Source organism: Portunus trituberculatus, chromosome 21 (assembly GCF_017591435.1).
Source record: "Portunus trituberculatus isolate SZX2019 chromosome 21, ASM1759143v1, whole genome shotgun sequence".
Taxonomy (NCBI): domain Eukaryota; kingdom Metazoa; phylum Arthropoda; class Malacostraca; order Decapoda; family Portunidae; genus Portunus; species Portunus trituberculatus.
The window spans coordinates 1,286,418-1,306,493 of record NC_059275.1 but is presented as its reverse complement, the minus strand read 5'-3'; the positions used below and the strand labels follow the sequence as shown (position 1 = coordinate 1,306,493).

The 20,076-nt window shown below is 42.2% G+C and overlaps 1 protein-coding gene across 1 annotated transcript in view; it reads right to left on the bottom strand.

The window, feature by feature from the left end:
* The window catches only part of LOC123506855 (cysteine sulfinic acid decarboxylase-like), an 82,516-nt gene extending 62,713 nt beyond the window's left edge, over positions 1–19,803 (bottom strand). The window contains exon 1 of the mRNA XM_045259210.1: positions 19,448–19,803. Coding sequence (XP_045115145.1) covers positions 19,448–19,555 — 108 coding nt within the window. The 5' untranslated portion in view covers positions 19,556–19,803. The remainder of the gene's footprint in view (positions 1–19,447) is intronic.
* Between the last annotated feature and the right edge of the window lie 273 nt (positions 19,804–20,076).

The window sequence follows — 20,076 nt, the reverse complement described above, 5'->3', positions numbered from 1 at the left end:
TTGTATGAAAAAACAGTTAAGTAATCAAGTTTACTTCTAAAAACTATATTTCTATTACAAAGGCATGTTTTTCATACAAAAAACTAGCAGACTTCAACATTTAAGGAGGTAGGGGGTCAACATGATATGCCAGGAGTAAAGGTGAAACGACTGTCCATTGTGCAGACACCAATCTTTGGTTGAGGTTGAGAAGTAGAGAGAGTGCTAGAGAATGCAGCTTGGTACACAAGAGTTCTCCATGACTCTCATGTCTCAAAAAATTATAGAGTCCTAGGAGTGCACACATTCTTTGGTCTGAGAGGGTGCATCCAAGAAAAGTGCTCAGTCCCAGTTATAGACCCTCTCTCCTAGCCCAAAGTTGTTATTCTGGTATTAAAGTGCCCCCATGAAAGGAAGCCTGAGAGTCCTTCCTGTGGGGTTATGGGTCACAGATAGTCATCAGTTGACTATATAATATATATATATATATATATATATATATATATATATATATATATATATATATATATATATATATATATATATATATATATATATATATATATATATATATATATATATATATATATATATATATATATATATATATATATATATATATATATATATATATATATATATATATATATATATATATATATATATATATATATATATATATATATATATATATATATATATATATATATACATACAGTAATACTCCGCTTAACAAACAGGATAAGGGGTGTCAAAGCTGTTCAGAGAGAAAATTCATTAAGCGGACATAATTTTCCCATAGGAAACAATGTAAATAAGGGGATGCGTTTTGTGCTGGTCCCCAACATACCACATGGGTATAAAAAAAAAAAAAAAAATAAATAAATAAATAAATAAAAAATAAATAAATAAATAAAAAAAAAAAAAAAAAAAAATATATATATATATATATATATATATATATATATATATATATATATATATATATATATATATATATATATATATATATATATATATACATATACAGGCAACCCCCGTTTAACGAAGGGGTTATGTTCCTAAAAAACACTTCGTTAAGCGAACCGATTATAACAAGTTTAACCCCTGATTTGAAGTTCCATTGAGAGTAAGCAAAGTGAGAGTGCATCATAGTACAGTAAAAGGTTTAATGAAAGTAAAAATTATGAAGTTAAACATTTAGATAGTTTAGTTTAAGTCATTATAATGTACTGTACACTAATGTATGTATGTACGTAACTTTATAATGTTGATGATCTTAACTTTATGAAGGGAAGGAGAATGAAACGGGAAATACACTAACCGGCAACCTGTGGAATGTAAACAAAGTGCGCATCATGGTACTGCATACAAAACTTATGTACCATATTTCCACAAGGCTTTCCATTTTATCCATTGTAGAGTCACGAGTTCTGGTGGTTCTTTTAGCTTGCAAGGAAGATGAGGTCTCACTAGCCTTCTTAATAGAGTCTCTTGACTTGAAAATAGTAGACAGTAGATGGAGTCAAGCCATGGTGGGAAGCAATGTTATTAGTTTTCTGGCCTTTCTCTTGTCTGTGAATAATACTCAGCTTCACTTCAAGAGTAAGACACTTCCTGATCTTCTTAGGAACGTTAGGCCACATTGCAGGGGGTTTTGGTGGTAAGTTGAACTAAGGACGCTGTTATGTTTTGACTGGGCAGTGAGTGGTGCGTGTGATCTTGATCTTGATCTTGATGCTAAAGGTGACACAGAATTTCTTGAGTCAGGCCTTTGTATCGGCAGAGCCTGTGTTGTCCACGAGAGGCTTGATCTTGATCTTTATTCTACAGGTGTCTCAGGATTTCTCCTGAGGCAGGCTTTAGTACCAGCAGCTCCTGATGTATTCAAAAGCCTGTCAGCTTGCATGATACAGTGGGGCTTTCAAATTTGGAAAAAAATTACCTGGATAAAACTTCGTTAAAGCGAGTTTGGTGTTCGTTAAACGAGCAGATGGTAGTAAAATTAAACCTTCGTTATAGCGAAATTTCGTTGTGTGAACCTTCGTTATATATATATATATATATATATATATACAGTAAGTCCTCATTATACGGTACTTCTTTATCCGGTAAATTCACAGTTACAGTATTTGGAAATTACTATTCTCAATTTGATATACGGTAAGAAAAATTCACATATATGGTATCCGCTCATGTCATCTGAGAGGGCCCAGCGCGGGGAAGCAGGGGTGACGGCTTCATCCACGCCACACCTCCCCACCACTCACAGTACTGACTTTAACTTGACCACCCTTGGAGCCTATTATCTTTTCCCCTCCCCCATTTTTTTAACTGCATTACATATTACTTACATGCATTACTAATTAGATGAATAAATAGAATATTAAAGGATCTATTGTAAGCACATATATATTCATAATAATCATGGCAAACACTAATAGCCTACTACCAGCAGCGAATCATGCAGGAACTGTTAAAGGGCACAGATGGGCCTGGCAAGCCCACTGTCAGTGAATGTTGGAAGTCGTATAACATCAAGCATGCCTTAGATAACATCAAGTCATCTTGGGACGAAGTGAAGACGTCTACCATGAACTTGGCGTGCCACTCACAGTACTGACCTTAATTTGACCATCCTTGGAGCCTATTATCTCTTTCCCTCCCCCCTTTTTTTAATTGCATTACATATTACATGCATTACTAATTAGATGAATAAATGGAATATTTAATTAAGGGTCTATTGTAAGCACAAATATATTTATAATAACCATGGCAAACACTAAAAGCCTACTACCAGCGGCAAACCATGCAGGAACTGTTAAAGGCCACAGATGGGCCTGGCAAACCCACTATCAGTGAATGGTGGAAGTCGTATAACATCAAGCACGCCTTAGATAACATCAAGTCATCTTGGGACGAAGTGAAGACGTCAACCATGAATTTGGCGTGGAATAAAGTATGGCCAGAATGCGCTCATGACTTCCTAGCCTTCGCTGAAGACGACATCAGTGCGATCAGAAATGACATAGTAAATCTGTGCCATAGGGCTGGCTTCGATGAAGTTGATGATGATGATGTTCAAGATCTTTTGGAAAGCCATGCTAAATCTCTCTCAAATGATGAGCTTTTTTTTTTTTTATGTAGGGATGAGGGCCAGCCAAGGGCAAAAAAAGAATGTTAAAAAGGCACACTTGAGTGCAGGCTCTCTAAAAAGTGCAAAAAGTGCCAAAACCGTCAGCCAGAAAGACACTAACTGGCAACCTGTGGAATGTAAACATAGGGCACATCATTGTATCACATACAAAACTTATGTACCACATTTCCACAAGGCTTTCCATTTTATCCATTATAGAGTCACAAATTCAGGTGGTTCTTTTAGCTTGCAAGGAAGATACGGTCTCACCACCCTTCTTAATAGAGTCTGCTGACTCGAAAATAGTAGAGACAGTAGATGGAGTCAAGATGGTGGCAAGCAATGCTATTAGTTTTCTCACCCTCTCGTGTCTGTGAATAATATCCAGCTTCACTTGGAGAGTAAGAGACTTCCTGGTCTTCTTAGCAACGCTAGGCGACATTGCAGGGCGTTTTGGTGGTAAGTTGAGCGAGGTAAGACATGCTGCTGCTGACGCTGTTATTGTTTTGAACAGGGGGAGTGAGTGGTGCGTGTATTTACCTATTTGTGTATTACAGGGCCCGAGCTAAGCTCTCTGTGTCCTGCCTCCTTGGCCACTCCTGTCATCTCTCTCTTTCATCTGATTGACACACACTGCGTCAACGATATCACTGCTCAGTTTATTCCACTTATCAATACTACGATGCGGGAAACTGTATTTTCTCACGTCATTTAGACAGATGTCTTTAATTAGTTTTTTTTCATGTCCTCGGAGATTATTACTTGTGGTCACCTTTATCAACTCTCTGTCCAATATGTTAATCTTGTTCACCAATTTATACATAGTTATCATGTCTCCCCTTGTTCTTCTCTCTTCTAATGTGGTCAGCCCCACTTTCCTCAGTCTTTCCTTATAGTCTAACTCTCTGAGTCCTGGTACCATCCTTGTTGCCAGCCTCTGTACCCTTTCTACCTTCTTCACATTTTTCTTCATATGTGGTGACAAGACGCAAGCTGCATATTCTAACTGGGGTCTTATTAAAGTGCTTAGTATCTTCATCATTCCTTCATCTAGGTAGTGGAATGCAAGACCAATATTTTGAAGCATGTTATGTTTTCAAAAATATCTTGTTAATGTGTTTCTCCAGTGACAAAGTGTTTTGCACGTTTTCTCCTAGGTCTTTCTCCTCATTGGTCTCTTCAATTTTCTCATCACCCAGCCTGTAATCCCTGTTTGGTCTGTATCTACTTCTTCCCATTTTCATAACATGGCTCTTGTTTATATTAAATTCCATCTGCCGCTCTTTACTCCACTCATATATTTTATCAAGATCTTCCTGTAACTTGTTAAAATCTTCCACATTCTTTACTCTCCTCATAATTTTAGTATCGTCCACAAACATATTCATGTAACTGTCAATTCCTACTGGCATATCATTAACATAAATCAAAAACATGATAGGACCCAGCACTGACCCTTGTGGAACTCCACTGGTTACCTTTTTCCACTCGGACTTCTTTCCTTTCACCACTGTTTGCATTTCTCTTCCCACTAAGTAATTTTCCATCCATTTTGCTAGTTTATCACTTACTCCTCCAATCTTCTTTAGTTTCCACATCAGTCTATTGTGTGGTACTTTATCAAAGGCCTTTGTCAAGTCCAGGTAAATAGCATCCACCCATCCCTCTCTATGTTGTAGTATGTCAGCCACTCTTGAATAAAAACATAATAAATTGGATACGCACGATCTTCCTTTTCTGAAAACAAACCGCCTTTCACTCAAAATGTTTTCACTTTCTAGATACTCACTCCACTTATCTTTAATTACTTCTTCACATACCTTGCACAATATACTAGTGTGTTATCCACGAGAGGCGCTGGTGTATTCAAAAGCCTGTCAGCTTGCGTGATACAGCAGTGTTTTCAAACTTTGAAAAAATTTCCTGGATAAAACTTCGTTAAAGCGAGTTTGGTGTTTGTTAAACGAGCAGATGGTAGTAAAATGAAACCTTCGTCAAGGGGGGTTGCCTGTATGTATGTATGTATGTATGTATGTATGTATATATATATATATATATATATATATATATATATATATATATATATATATATATATATATATATATATATATATATATATATATATATATATATATATATATATATATATATATATATATATATATATATATATATATATATATATATATATATATATATATATATATATACAGGCAACCCCATTTAACGAAGATTCACACAACAAAATTTCGCCACAACAAAGGTTTCATTTTACTAACATCTGCTCGTTTAACAAACACCAAACTCGCTTTAACAAAGTTTTATCCAGGTATTTTTTTCCAAATTTGAAAGCCCTGCTGTATCATACAAGCTGACAAGCTTTTGAATACACCAGGAGCTGCCGGTACTAAGGTCTGCCTTAGGAGAAATCCTGGGACACCTGTACAATAAAGATCAAGATCAAGATCAAGATCAAGTCTCTTGTGGACAACACGCACCACTCACTTCCCAGTCAAAATATAACAGCGTCAGCAGCAACTCATCTCCCTAGCTCAACTTACCACCAAAACGCCCTGCAATGTGGCCTAGTGTTCCTAAGAAGACCAGGAAGTCTCTTACTCTCGAAGTGAAGCTGGATATTATTCACAGACAGGAGAGGCGAGAAAACTATAGCAATGCTCGCCACCATCTTGACTCCATCTACTGTCTCTACTATTTTCAAGTCAGCAGACTCTATTAAGAAGGCTGATGAGACTGTATCTTCCTTGCAAGCTAAAAGAACCACCTGAAGTCGTGACTCTACAATGGATAAAATGGAAAGCCTTGTGGAAATGTGGTACATAAGTTTTGTATGCGGTACAATGATGCGCACTTTGTTTACATTCCACAGGTTGCCGGTTAGTGTCCTTCCCGTTTCACTCTCCCTCCCTTCATAAATTTAAGATCATCAACATTATAAAGTTATGTACATACTGTGGGTATGTAATGTAATGTAGCATATGTATTCCCTGTACCTCTGATTATCGTACGCCTGGCAACCCTACATAAGCCTCAGTCTTGCTGGCGTCTCCAAGGCAGGCACGCGTACGGGGGTCCTTCCAAGGCTTTCTCTGTGTTCCTCTGCTTGAATACACCTACTCTAGTTAGTACGTGTTTCTATGAAGAACCTTCAACTTCGTGGCTGCACTGTCCCGACAGCTACCCAACACCACATGGCGCAGCGAGTAGGATCACGAGTCTTCCCGACGCCATCGCCGCCACGCCAGCAGGGATTCCACTGCCTCTTCACACCCTTCTCTGGGTTCTACGGAGCTTCAGTGACTCTTGTGACAGTGCGTGCAGTGCCTAGTGTTGTGTGTGCAGTGCTGTAACAGTGTGTGCGGTGTCATGCTTTTGCGTGCAGTGTTTTGCGTTCTAGTCTTCCCTCGCCGTTCACAAGGGACGCTACACCCTTGGCAGGAGACAGACCTCGCAGCATCACATCCCCCTCGTCCAGCGCGCAGCGGGTAACTGGGGTGACGGTGCTTCCTTGCGGGGAACGACACACAGTACCGACGACCGAGTTGCCAGATACTGCCACACACACGCGCACTCTCTTGCATTAACTTTATATAAAACCCAGCTGTTCACGGGTTTCTCTATTGATTGTGGGGACGCTTCCTGTCTGTTCACGGGTTCTCCTCGTTCATCATGTCGCTCCCGCGTCCTTCGCCCGAGTGCAGCGACACGGAACACCAGCAGGAAACTCTTCAGTTTTCAGAAGACGAAGCCAGCCCCCGGGGGAGTCCGGGTGGCTCACCCTTGGGCCCGCCGCTACTCACCCCCCACCTGCCCCACTCCTCGCCTCAACCCCACCAGTCTCCTCCCGCGCATCAAGACGGTACCATTCTTCACCTCATCAAATACTTGGAGGAATCACGTCTGTCAGCTGATTTGCGTAGAAGACAGGAGGATGAAGAAAGGCGGCGAGCAGAGGAGTCAAGAAGGGAAGCAGAGGAAATGAGACGCAGGGATGACAACGAGCGTTTCATGACACTGCTACAACTGTTGTCAGTTCAGGCATCGCCAGCCCAACACCAGCCGTCTCCAGCCCGCTTACCTGTTCCCTTACCGACACTCAGCCCTTTCGCCCCAGCCTATCAGCCTGCAGTCACTGGTCTCGTGGGGACTACACCTGTTGCAGCGAGTGCTACTCCCGTCACTGCCTTGCCTGCCGTGACAGCTGTTCCAACAGTTGCCACCCTCCCACCTCCCGCCGTGACTGCCGTTACAGCCGCTGCACCACCCGTCACTGTGACTGCGACTCCTACGTCCACAGCAGGCCCCCCCACGGGCAAACCTGTGGCTCAGAGTCCGCCCATCCTGCAAGCCGACGCCACCTACCAGATGTTCAGGCAATGGCGTCGCCGGTGGCATGATTTCTCAGTCATGATTGATTTGCAGCGCCTTCCCAGAGAAAAGCAGTTGATCCAGCTACGGATGTCTGTTTCCCTGGAGGTTCAGAGGACTCTTGAACACACTCGGGATCGCTCCTGACACACTGTTAGCCGTGGATGAAGTCCTCGATGTGTTGCAATCCCACTTCAAGAGTCAACGTAACGAGGCTCTCCGCCGCCGTGAACTCCTGTGCTGCAAACAGGCAGTGGGTGAGTCTTTTTCTGATTTCTATGTCCGCCTGAAAACCTTGCTGAAGAGGTCGACCTTTGCTCCGGTGATCCAGTGACTTGTGCTGAGACCCAGCTGAAGATGGTTTTGCTCATGGGCATCAGAGAGGAGGAGCTCGTTCAACGCCTCATCTCTCTGGACTCAGGTGCCCCTCTCCAGGACCTGGTAACCTGCTGCCGCTCGTATGAGGCCGCCCGGAACACAGCATCCGCCATCCAGTCGTCTCCAAGTCAGCTGTTCTCCATCTCTGCCTACAGACGGGAAAAGCGACGTGACAAGGCCACCTCCTCACTTCAGCAACCGCCTTCGGAACAGCGAGGGAAGCCTGCAGCCGTTGACGTGTCCCAACCCTGCCAGTGTTGCTCCCGCCGGCACTCATATGGTCAGTGCCCTGCTGTCGACAGCACCTGTGGCAACTGCGGCCGCAAGGGCCATTGGGCAAAGACTGCCAGGTGCCCTGCCAAAGACACCCAATGTCGTGCCTGTAAAAAGACGGGGCATTACGACAAGTGCTGCAGGTTAACAAATGCGACTCACAGCCAGAACAGCTCTCACGCTACGTCACAGAAGAAGAGCTCCTGCCGCAGTGTGACTCGCAGTCCAGCGTCTGAGGCCATGACTCCTAAACCTGTGTGTATTCACCTGACGCATGGAGGATCCACTTCCCACCTCCAAATGCTGCCAGATACAGGCGCGGACGTCACAGTCATTGGCCAGCGACACCTCAGCATTCTTCAAATCCCCAGGGACAGCCTACAGCCTCTACCTCCCGTGCACACGCTGACGGCGGACGGTTCAGAGATGGCACCTGCCCTGGGATGTTTTCAAGCTACCTTACGGCTCGGGCAAAGGTCTTGCATCGCCCAGATCCAAGTTCACGATGGCGTCCAGACCCCACTCCTCTCCTATGGCCACTGCAAGGAACTGGCCATCATCTCCCCGGAGTTCCCAAAGCCGATTCTCAAGGTCAAGCATGTTAACCGGTGCAGCGAGCGGCCCTCCTGACATCACGTCTCCATATGCTGCAAAGGAATACTTCCTTCGTGAGTTTTCAGACGTACTTCTCTCCAAGGAGGATCTGAGGAAGGCTCCCTGAAGCCCATGGTCGCACAGCCCATGCAGATCCACCTGAAGGAGGGCGCTACACCGTTCGCCATTCACACACCACGACAAATCCCTTCGCATTCCAGCAGCAAGTCAAGGATGAGCTGGACTCCATGGTGCGTCAAGGGATAATTGAGCCTGCCGGCGATGAGCCGTCTGCCTGGTGTCACCCCTTGGTCGTCGTGGCTAAGGACAAGGGAGTTCGCATCACGGTGGACCTCACAAAGCTCAATAGCCAGGTTTCTCGCCCAGCTCACCCAGCACCAACACCTTACGCCGCTGTCCGCAGAGTCACTCCGTCATCCCGCTTCTTCACGACAGCAGATGCTCTGTGTGGGTACTGGCAGTTGGTACTTGACGAGAAGGATCGCCACCTCACAACTTTCATCACCCCGTTCGGCCGGTTTAGGCATTGCCGAGGCCCCATGGGCTTCGCAGCTACTGGTGACGCCTACTGCCACCGCGGCGACTTGGCACTCCAAGGGTTGGAGAATTGTGTCAAGGTGGTGGACGACATTCTTCTCTTTGATGATGACTTCCCACACACTTGCAGAGGATTCATCAGATGCTCAGCAGATGCAGAGAGCACGGGATCACCCTCAACAAGGACAAGTTTTCAGTTGCCGAGCCTCAGGTCCGATTCTGTGGCTACAACCTCTCCCCCTCTGGCATCTCTGCAGGCGAAGACCGCGTCAGTGCAATCCGGGACTTTCCTACGCCCGCGAACTTGACTGACCTCCGCTCCTTTATGGGCTTAGTGAACCAGCTGTCAGAGTTCACCCCGGACATAGCAGCCGCAGCCCAGCTTCTTCGCCCTCTCTTGAGCCCTAAACGGACGTTCACTTGGACAGCGGACCATGATGAAGCCTTCAACCATGTCAAGACGGTGCTTCTCCAGCCGCCTGTTCTGGCCCACTTTGATCCAGCGCTACCAGTCGTCCTCCAGACGGATGCCTCCCGCCTTCATGGGATTGGGTACGCTCTCCTACAAGATCACGGCCAAGGATGCACACGACTAGTTCAATGTGGCTCACGCTTCCTCACTGACGCTGAGACGCGCTACGCCACCATTGAGCTCGAGCTGCTTGCCGTTGTATGGGCCATGTCCAAGTGTCGGCTCCACCTCATAGGCCTACAGCACTTCACGCTGATGACGGACCATCGGCCACTGGTCCCGATCCTGAATGCCTACACTTTGGACGCGATCGAGAATCCCGTCTCCAACGTCTGAAGGAGAAAATCTCGCCCTACCTCTTCACAGCCGTATGGCGCGCCGGGAAGTTGCTACGCATCCCAGATGCTCTGTCGAGAGCCCCAGTCAGCCACCCCACTCCTGAGGACGAGATGGCGTGCACTGCTGCCACTGCCCACCTGCGGTGTGTCGTAGCTGCCAACGCTGAAGGCTCCGACCAAAACACACCACACCATGACGCCGATCGGACGCTCCAGGAGTTCAGAGCAGCAGCGAGAGCAGACCCGTCATATGCCCACCTCACCGCCTGCGTGACATCTGGCTTCCTGTCCAACCGGTACGAGATCCACAGTTCTCTACTTCCCTACTGGAAGCTCCGCGATCACCTCTACGCAGATGGGGAGCTTGTCCTCTATGGCCAGAGGATCGTTGTTCCTGTAGCTCTCCGCCGCCGCACCCTTGCTCGTCTCCACGACAGCCACCGCGGTGTGGAAGCCACCCGCCGTCGGGCGAGGCAGACTGTTTTCTGGCCTGGCATTGACTCTGACATCGCCAATACTGTTCGTGCCTGTGAACCATGTCAAGTCCTCCAGCCGAGCCAACAACAGGAACCCCTGATGTGCGACGACAACCCATCCAGGCCCTTTGAGTCCGTCTCCGCAGACTTCTTCACAGTCACTGCCAAGTCCTTTCTTGTCATTGCGGACAGACTCTCGGGATGGCCTGTGGTCGTCCCATGTGGTGCGGACACCACAGCCACACGCACCATCCAGATGTTCTGCCGCTATTTCCGGGAAGTGGGTGTCCCCCTCCGTCTCCGCACTGATGGCGGGCCCCAGTTTGCCAGTGCAGACTTCCAGAACTTCATGGAGCGCTGGGGTGTTCACCACATAGTGACTTCGCCGCACTATCCCCAGTCTAATGGCCATGCTGAGGCGGCTGTCAAGTCGGTGAAGCATCTCATCTTGAAGACAGCCCCCTCCGGCAACATTGATACGGAGGAGTTTGCCAGAGGTCTCCTGGAGCTGCGTAACTCTCCCAACTATACAGGACGGTACCCTTCGCAACACCTCTATGGCCACCCTCTTCGGTCCTGCGTCCCTGCCCACCCAGAGTCCTTCTCCGCGGACTGGTAGACCATGACGGAGGAATGCGACCGCCGCGCTGCCGCCCGAGCTGAACAGGTGCAGGCTCACTATGACCAGCATGCCAGGCCCCTCCCCAAGCTGTGCATTGGAGCCACAGTCCGCATCCAGGACCCTGTGTCTCTCCGCTGGGATAAGGTCGGTGTGGTCATGGGCTGCAGCAGGAACAGGGAATATGATGTTCGTCTCCCCAGCGGACGTGTCTGGCGACGCAACCGGTCTCCTACGCCCAGTGCCGCCCCATGGTGATGATCCTCCCCACCATATCCCTGTGCTCCCTTGGTCAGACGAGAAAAGTCCGTCTGCTTTACTTGCTCCCCCAGTTGCCCCACGTCGTTCCCAGCGGCTCATGGAAAAGAGTTCCGCTCGAGACAGTGCTACGAGCGTGAGGGGAGAGGGAGGTGTGGGTATGTAATGTAATGTAGCATATGTATTCCCTGTACCTCTGATTATCGTACACCTGGCAACCCTACATAAGCCTCAGTCTTGCTGGCGTTTCCAAGGCAGGCACGCGTACGGGGGTCCTTCCAAGGCTTTCTCTGTGTTCCTCTGCTTGAATACACCTACTCTAGTTAGTACGTGTTTCTATGAAGAACCTTCACCTTCGTGGCTGTACTGTCCCGACAGCTACCCAACACCACACATACATACATTAGTGTACATTATAATGACTTAAATTAAACTACCTAAATGTTTAACTTCATAATTTTTACTTACATTAAACCTTTTACTGTACTATGATGCACTCTCACTCTGCTTACTCTCAATAGAAGTTCAAGTCAGGGGTTAAACTTGTTATAATCAGTTCGCTTAACAAAGTTTCACTTAACGAAGTATTTTTAGGAACAAAACCCCTTCGTTAAATGGGGGTTGCCTATATATATATATATATATATATATATATATATATATATATATATATATATATATATATATATATATATATATATATATACACTTAACCCTCGGCTATCGCGCCCAATTGGGGCAGAAATAGCTGCGCTATAGCCGAAAATGCGATAGCCAAATTGATCTTGGCGAGAAGGCGGTTTTGGCCAATGAGCACTCAGATATTCCATTACGTCATGGCGGGGCGCGTGGAAGTTAGCACGCTGCCCGCCCTGCAACCCCCAACGGAACGCAAGGGAATGCGTAAGCCATACGGGTATGGTTGACAAAGATGGCCGTCCAAGCTGCTCTCCTCCTCCTCGCTCAAGAGCTCGCAGAAGACCCTCTGTTGGACGCTGCAGAGCTCCTCTTAGCACGAGAGGAGGAAATATTGCTGAGGCAAGAGGAAGAGGGAGAAGAGAGGCTGCCAAGGCAAGGAGAAGAGGGAGATGATAGGCCGCCAAGTCCTGTGAGGGTCAAGGACTATGCAGAGACGATAGTGCCTCTTTACTCCGGGAAAGACTTCAAGAAACACTTTCGAATGCAAAGGGAAACTGTCCCTGCAGCCACAGGTGCTGGAGGGGCCTCTGTAGCAGCTACCATGGCAGTAGAGGCTGTCTCTTCTGCCTCAGAGGCTGTGGGAAGAAATGCGACACATATAACACCGTCTTTTATTGCTATAAATACTAATATTTTCATCATATTGCCTTATTCCAGCATTCTACAAGGGATAACAGACTTACCACATTGTTTTTGATGTTCTGTGACGTCGCATAAGCTGTCAAAATAGCATTTACATCCCCCACACTGAAAATATAGTGGTGAAGCGGCGGACGTCTGCGGTTTGTTGATAAACAATAGTTGCCAGACACCGCCAAGCATTCACCTCCGAGGAGCACAAGGTCCCGCAAGCTTCCGCAAGGCGAGCTGTATGCTGGTCCTCCCCGATTCGGGGGAAGTATGCCTACTGTACGCCTTACGGTCCCCAACGGAACGCGGCCCAGGCAAATGAGGTCGCAATAATGAAATTTTAGCAGCTTTTCATAGGTGTGCGATAGCAATAAAACGCGATAGCCGAAGTCGTGACAGCCGAGGGTTGACTGTATATATATACTGAGTTGAGTGTAGATCTGCCAAAGTGTAAAATGCAGAGGCTGAAGAAAAATCACAATGAAATCACCATTTCTGTTCAAACACTTGTGACGTTTCATGACAAACATAATCCCATCTTCAGACACTGAAACACAGGCAGAGTGAGTGAGGGAAACAGGTTTACCCTTCAAAGATCTTCAGGACAAAGAGGTCCTGGACAATGAAAACTCCTCTTATGTACCCTAGTCCTAGCACCGGCACCTAACAACATCTTCCTGATCCACACAATTCTAATAAAAGTAATTTACATTCCTTAGTCATTTGTACAAAGCAGAATAAAGGTTTTTACTTATAAAATTTGATAAAAACTGTAAAAAAAAAAAAAAAAACATTTGTTAAGAAAACTAAAAACCAGAGCCTAAAACAAAACAACAAAAGGGTACGAAACTAAGGAATTACAGTTAGTTTAATGGATGATTCTTGACTAATAAGATAAGGCTAGGTTTATAAATGCAAAGTAACTCAGAAATTCTCAATTCAGATAATGTCTTGGCTTTATACTTATAGAAAATTTGAAATCCTGTTCCCTAAAAAACATGATCTCACTCTCTTGAGTGGTTTCTTATGACAGAGAAACCTGAATTTGAGATATGTTTGCCTGTTCTAAAGGAGATACCAATATGCTCACACATATTTAATTTCAAGTTTCAGCTTGGTGAGCTGATGTACCCTGTTTTACAGTTGGGACAACATAATTTATACACTATATTAGAGCTCAAGGCATCAGGTAGCATATCCTTATGTCTAAACAAAAATCCAATAGTATTTGTATTAACAAAAATAAGTCTAAAAGTTACATCTGGAACATACTTACATAAGAAAGCTGTTAATACTTTCCTAACTTAAGAACTGATAAGAGCCTGGAAAGCTAGTTTAAGATACTTGACTGGCTTTTCCTTAATTCTCTTATCCTTATTGCTAACTCTACTGCACAAAAACTGTTTGATATACCTCTCAAATAATGCTAATGGATATCCATTTGATATAAAATATTCTTTTAACCTATTAATCTCTTCATCAAAATTGATCCAAGAGCTACATATACAAATGGTTCTTTATAGTAAATTTTTTATAGAATTGACCTTATAAACATTAGCAACAAAAGATGTAAAGCTAAGCCCTAAACCAGAAAAAGGTTTTTTTCCCTGCATACATCCATGACTAGACCATATGCACTCTTTCTAATTAACACATCCAAATAAGGCAAGCAATTGTTTTCTTCCAACTCTACTGTAAAGCTAATGTTCCAATGTTGTGAATTCAGAAACTGCTGAATTTTTTGTGTGATTCATCTTTTAAAAATCAGAAAGAAGACATCAACATATCTTCTATAAACAATGTTTGAATTATTTTAGGCAGTTTTTTAGCCAAACAGTTTCATTAAAGCACTGGTAGCAATTTGCCAAGGTAGGACCAAAGGGGAGCTCCATTGCCATCTCATCAACTTGTAAGTGTAACTTATTATTAAAAATAAATACTGATTCTTTTACAGCTAGGTCCAATAATTATCTATTTTGCAATTCAAATCATTATTGGACCTAACTGTAAAAGAATCAGTATTCATTTTAATATGCATGTCATCAGATATATCATGAGTGCTCTGATGATGCATAATATAAACCATCATGTTGAAGGTGTTAAGAGGAACTTTGGCCTTCAAAAATTTAAGTCTAGAGGACAAACATATTTTGGCCTTTTCTTGGTTTTTTCTACTGGATAGTCAGAATAGTCAGCATTGTTACATTCACCAGTTAAATGGGTAAGATTGGCAGCGGGGAGCCGGTGAACAATAACAATAAAAAAAAACACTGCAGGTTCAACTGGTGAGGAAATGCAAAGGGGGGCACTTAAGAAGCTATTTAATAACCCAATAACAATGAAACTGACATACACATAGAGATATAACATGAAACACAGGAAAATGACATACACATATACATATAACACATAAATAAATATAACAAAGAAGAACAAAGAAGCCAACTTAATACCTAATAATAATACTAATCCTATATGGAGGCAATGTGGAAAAAACGGGACAAGGGGAAGTGATACTTATGAGGTGTCGCAGTGGTGAAGTGCTGGATGAGGTGGATCCCACGGTAGTCCAAGAGGCGGTGTGTTCGGCGCATGTTACGGGCGGGCCGTAACATTTCCTCTCCCCCCATATTTATTTATGTGTTGTATGTATATGTGTATATCATTTTCCTGTGTTTCATGTTATATCTCTATGTGTATGTCAGTTTCATTGTTATTGGGTTATTAAATAGCTTCTTAAGTGCCCCCCTTTGCATTTCCTCACCAGTTGAACCTGCAGTGTTTTTTTTTATTGTTATTGTTCACCGGCTCCCCGCTGCCAATCTTACCAGTTTAACCGGTGAACGTAACAGCATACATTAATTATTGTCATCTCAAAACAAATGTATAATAAGTTAATACAACAAAATGGGCTTCCAGATTATCTTTATACAAATGCAAATATCACATATATACATACTATATGTGTTTTGTATTGGTTTAGTATGTGTGTGTACATTGTGTGCTAGATCATGATGGCAGTTTCAGAGGAAACTGACTCTTTTTCATCCCTGTAGTAGAGGCAATCTTAGAATGTCATGCAATATGTCTTAAGACTCTCTGGCAGCAGTTTGATAAAATCCATACTTAGTTTTTTGATATCTGGAATCAGTCTAAAAAGTGCACACCTTGCCTCAAGCCTTTATCTTTTGTTTCTAAGCAGTCCTGACACATTTTTCTCATGCTTTGCAGGAAAACAATAATCTACAAATAAAAAAAAGTTGTAATATTCAACTACAAAATTAGTCATTAAACATGGAAAAGAAATTGCAACCCTAAAGCTTTCACACACACACAAAAAAAAAAAAAAAAAATTTCACACTCACTTTAACTAGTTGCTGCATCTCTTCACTCATAACAAACCCAAATGTTGATATCTGTTAGTGTGAAGGTATAATAGTTAAGCTGAACCCTTTATCGACTAAGCTACCATGCATAATCATTAAAATGGACAGCAAACATGGCAACCCCCTTACACCAACAGGTTTAAGCTTGAAACAGGAAGATGGTGCCTAGACCAATCAGTAAACTTCAAGCTACCAGCAAGTCTAATCTGACTTAACCTAACCTAACCTAACCACCTGTCGTCATCTATTGGGCATTTCTGGAAGTATACAAGGCATGTGTTTTTTTTAATTTGCTGGACGTCCAGACTGAAATTATTAAATCATTATCTGAACACTGACAAGATAAACCAAAATCCAGAAAAACGAGGGTCAAGTGTTTGTGTGTGTGTGTGTGTGTGTGTGTGTGTGTGTGTGTGTGTGTGTGTGTGTGTGTGTGTGTGTATATATATATATATATATATATATATATATATATATATATATATATATATATATATATATATATATATATATATATATATATATATATATATATATATATATATATATATATATATATATATATATATATATATATATATATATATATATATATATATATATATATATATATATATATATATATATATATATATATATATATATATATATATATATATATATATATATATATATATATATATATATATATATATATATATATATATATATAGTGGAACCTTGGTTCATGAATACTAAAAAGTTAGTTCACAAACAAAATTTTTAACAAATTCTGTCTTTGCCACAAGATGGTATTGCATGGAGCATCAAATGTTCTCATGGTACTACACCTTATAAAATGTTTCTTGTGGTGATGTTCGGATTTTTGCTTTTTGCATTAATCCCTTCCGCATGGAGGCATATTTTGCATCCTCATAGTACTTGTTATTCAAGGATGCACATACTGCATCAATTTTGTGGTGTGTAGGTAGTGGTAGCAGTGAATACTCTCACAGCAATAACAATCACATTTTTTTACTCCTACTTCTGTGGTACTTGTGATGATGAAACTATGTTCTTCTGGGTACATTTCAGTCTGTTTTGTATTTATCTTTTTTTAATTTTCATTGCAAAACAGTATTTTCAAAGGGAATAGATGACTAATGTGTGGGGGTATTACAAATTTAAAGAAAATAATGAATTGTGATGACAACAATATGCATATCCATTCAAAATGGGTCAAAAACCACCAGAAAAAGAAAATAGTTTTGTCCAATATCAAGAGATTAATGAAAGAGTTATATTTCATTAAAAATTCACCATGAGATACATTCTACCACTCAATCATTATCATGTAATAATAATAATAATAATAATAATAATATACGGTTAATTACTTTTGCAATGTAAAATATTACACTGAAAATGTACAGGCAGCAATGCTGCCTGTTAATCTTACAAGAGTATCATTCTAAAGCTTCTGGATCTGTCCCTTCCTTGCCCAGTCTTGGGTGAACATTATGTGGTAAGGCCCTACCAATTGAGTTAATCAGCTGAGTATAAACTCATGCATACTATTAATAAGTTTTTAGCAATGCTTCAGCCTAAAAGTTCACAAATTATAACTATCACTACAGTAAAGGCATAATACTAACTTGAGTGTAGGTATATAGATCTAGAATCAGTCTTTATTAACATATAACATAACATAAATAATAGGATAACAAAGGGCCACCAGGGCCCATCTAGGTTATCCTGTATCAGTCGCACAGCGACCTCGTCATCAGTACTTAAAGATACACTTACAAGTACACAATACATTATATACTAATTCTAAATATTTGGGCCATTAACAGGGCTAAGTCCTGCAGCGAAATCCTCTACAATTTGTGGTCCCCATACATGGGGATCATGTCTTATTTAACTATAGTAAATTTCTTATAAAAACTATCATGCAGTGCTATACATAATTATAAATCTAATGAATTTAAGTGCTTATCTAATCTGTTTTTAAACATTGTCAAACTAGTGCTATTTACAACCGTCTCTGGCAATGCATTCCAGAAGTCTACCACTCTATGACTAAAGAAATATTTTCTTATATCTAACCTGCAGCCTTGCTTTCTAATCTTCCTGCCATGATTTCTAGTCCTATTTCCTCCTCTAAGGTAAAGAAAGATCTCACATCTATGTAGTTTGTATCTGAGAACATTTTAAATAACTCTATCATATCCTCTTATACATCTCCTCTCAAATGAAAACATGTTTAATTCCTTTAATCTATCTCTATACTCCAGGCACTTTAATGCTGGTATCATCCTAGTTGCTCTTCTCTGAACTGCTTCTAACATGTTGATATCCTGCCTATAGTGGTGTGACCAGGCCTGTATGCAATACTCTAAATGGGGCCTAACATAGGAATTATATAAGCTACGCACCACTTCCTTACTTTTATAACTAACATTTCTATTTATAAAACCCAGGATCCTATTTGCCCTATTTCTTGCTTCTAAACATTGCTTTGAAAATTTCATAGTCCTGATCAGAGCTGATCTTGTTATGGTCAACATTCTTAAAGGAGTGTCCTAAACAGGTCACCTCTTGGTTAAAAATCACAACACAGACACAAAAGGTCTTTCCTTCAAGTTTCTTGTTCCTTGTTACAATAATGATATTCAAGTTTGTTTTTTCTCAGTGCAGATCATTAGCATTTGGAACAATTTACCTGCATTATCTGTCTTAAGTAATTCTGTTTATGTTTTTAAACAGCTTAACACTTCTCAAATTCTGTATGATTCTGATTGATTTTGGGTTACTGAGGTTGCTGAATTGTAAAATAGTATCCTGTGCTATGGTCTGACTGCATTGTCCTGCCATTTGTTCACGAGTACTATGGTAGTGGTTTATGTGATTTTGGTGATGCCACATTAGCCAACCATGTGACCAGTTTGAGAGTTTTAAAGAAAATTAGATGAGCAAACGTTTGATTATACTGAAAAAAAAAAAAAAAAATACGGAGCCTCGCTCACAGGTTTGGCCGCACGACCATAAGATCTTAAACATATAATTCAGAGCTGGAGCCACAGGCCTGAATTGTCTGTGAGTCTCTACTGAGTTCTCCCGTATCTAAGTAAGAAATTTAGGATAAGAAACATATTTTTCTTATACTAAAGTCCCATCTAAAGAGATCATGTTGAGTGTATGATTTTTTTTTTTTTCTTGTTTGGGGATGTGGGGCCATGCATGCTGTGGTGCAAGTGTATGAAGTAAACAAGTACTTACCTCGCCTTTGGCCACCAACTCCTTTTTCAGCTTAAGATTGGCCTTTTTTTCCGTCTTAGCCGCTGTTTTCGCCGCCCCTGAACCTTTTTTTTTATCTTTTTTCCCCATTGTTACTGTACGTAAAGTTGCTGCTGTTGTCAGGACTGAGGGTGAACTTGATCTTGATTTTGATGCCACAGGACAACCAGGTGGAACATGCGGTAGTGAAGTGTGTGAAGTATGTGTGACACTGGAGAGGAAGGATGCAGAATTACAGATGAAATGAATGAGAGAATCAGCAGGGAGGAGGTGGATGAATATGTCAGAGGGCAGAAAAATGTTACTGAGAGAATTACTGAATGTCAGAGTGGAGATGGCAGGAAGGGAATGGATGGTGTTGCTGATGGGATTGTGTGAAGACACGAATGACATGATGACTGAAACTGTGAAGGAATTCCTGAAGAAAATGTGGCGTGATAGATGCGTGAATCAGTAAGGTGAATTTGGGTGATTGCTTACATCTCACCATCAATATCAATGGTGTGCACTGGAAGGCTTTCCTTGGCACCACATTATGCAGATCTAAAAAGTTTATGAAATCCCTTTTTTGGCTTTTCGTCTTGGCCCTCTTCTTGAATTTGCTTCTCCTG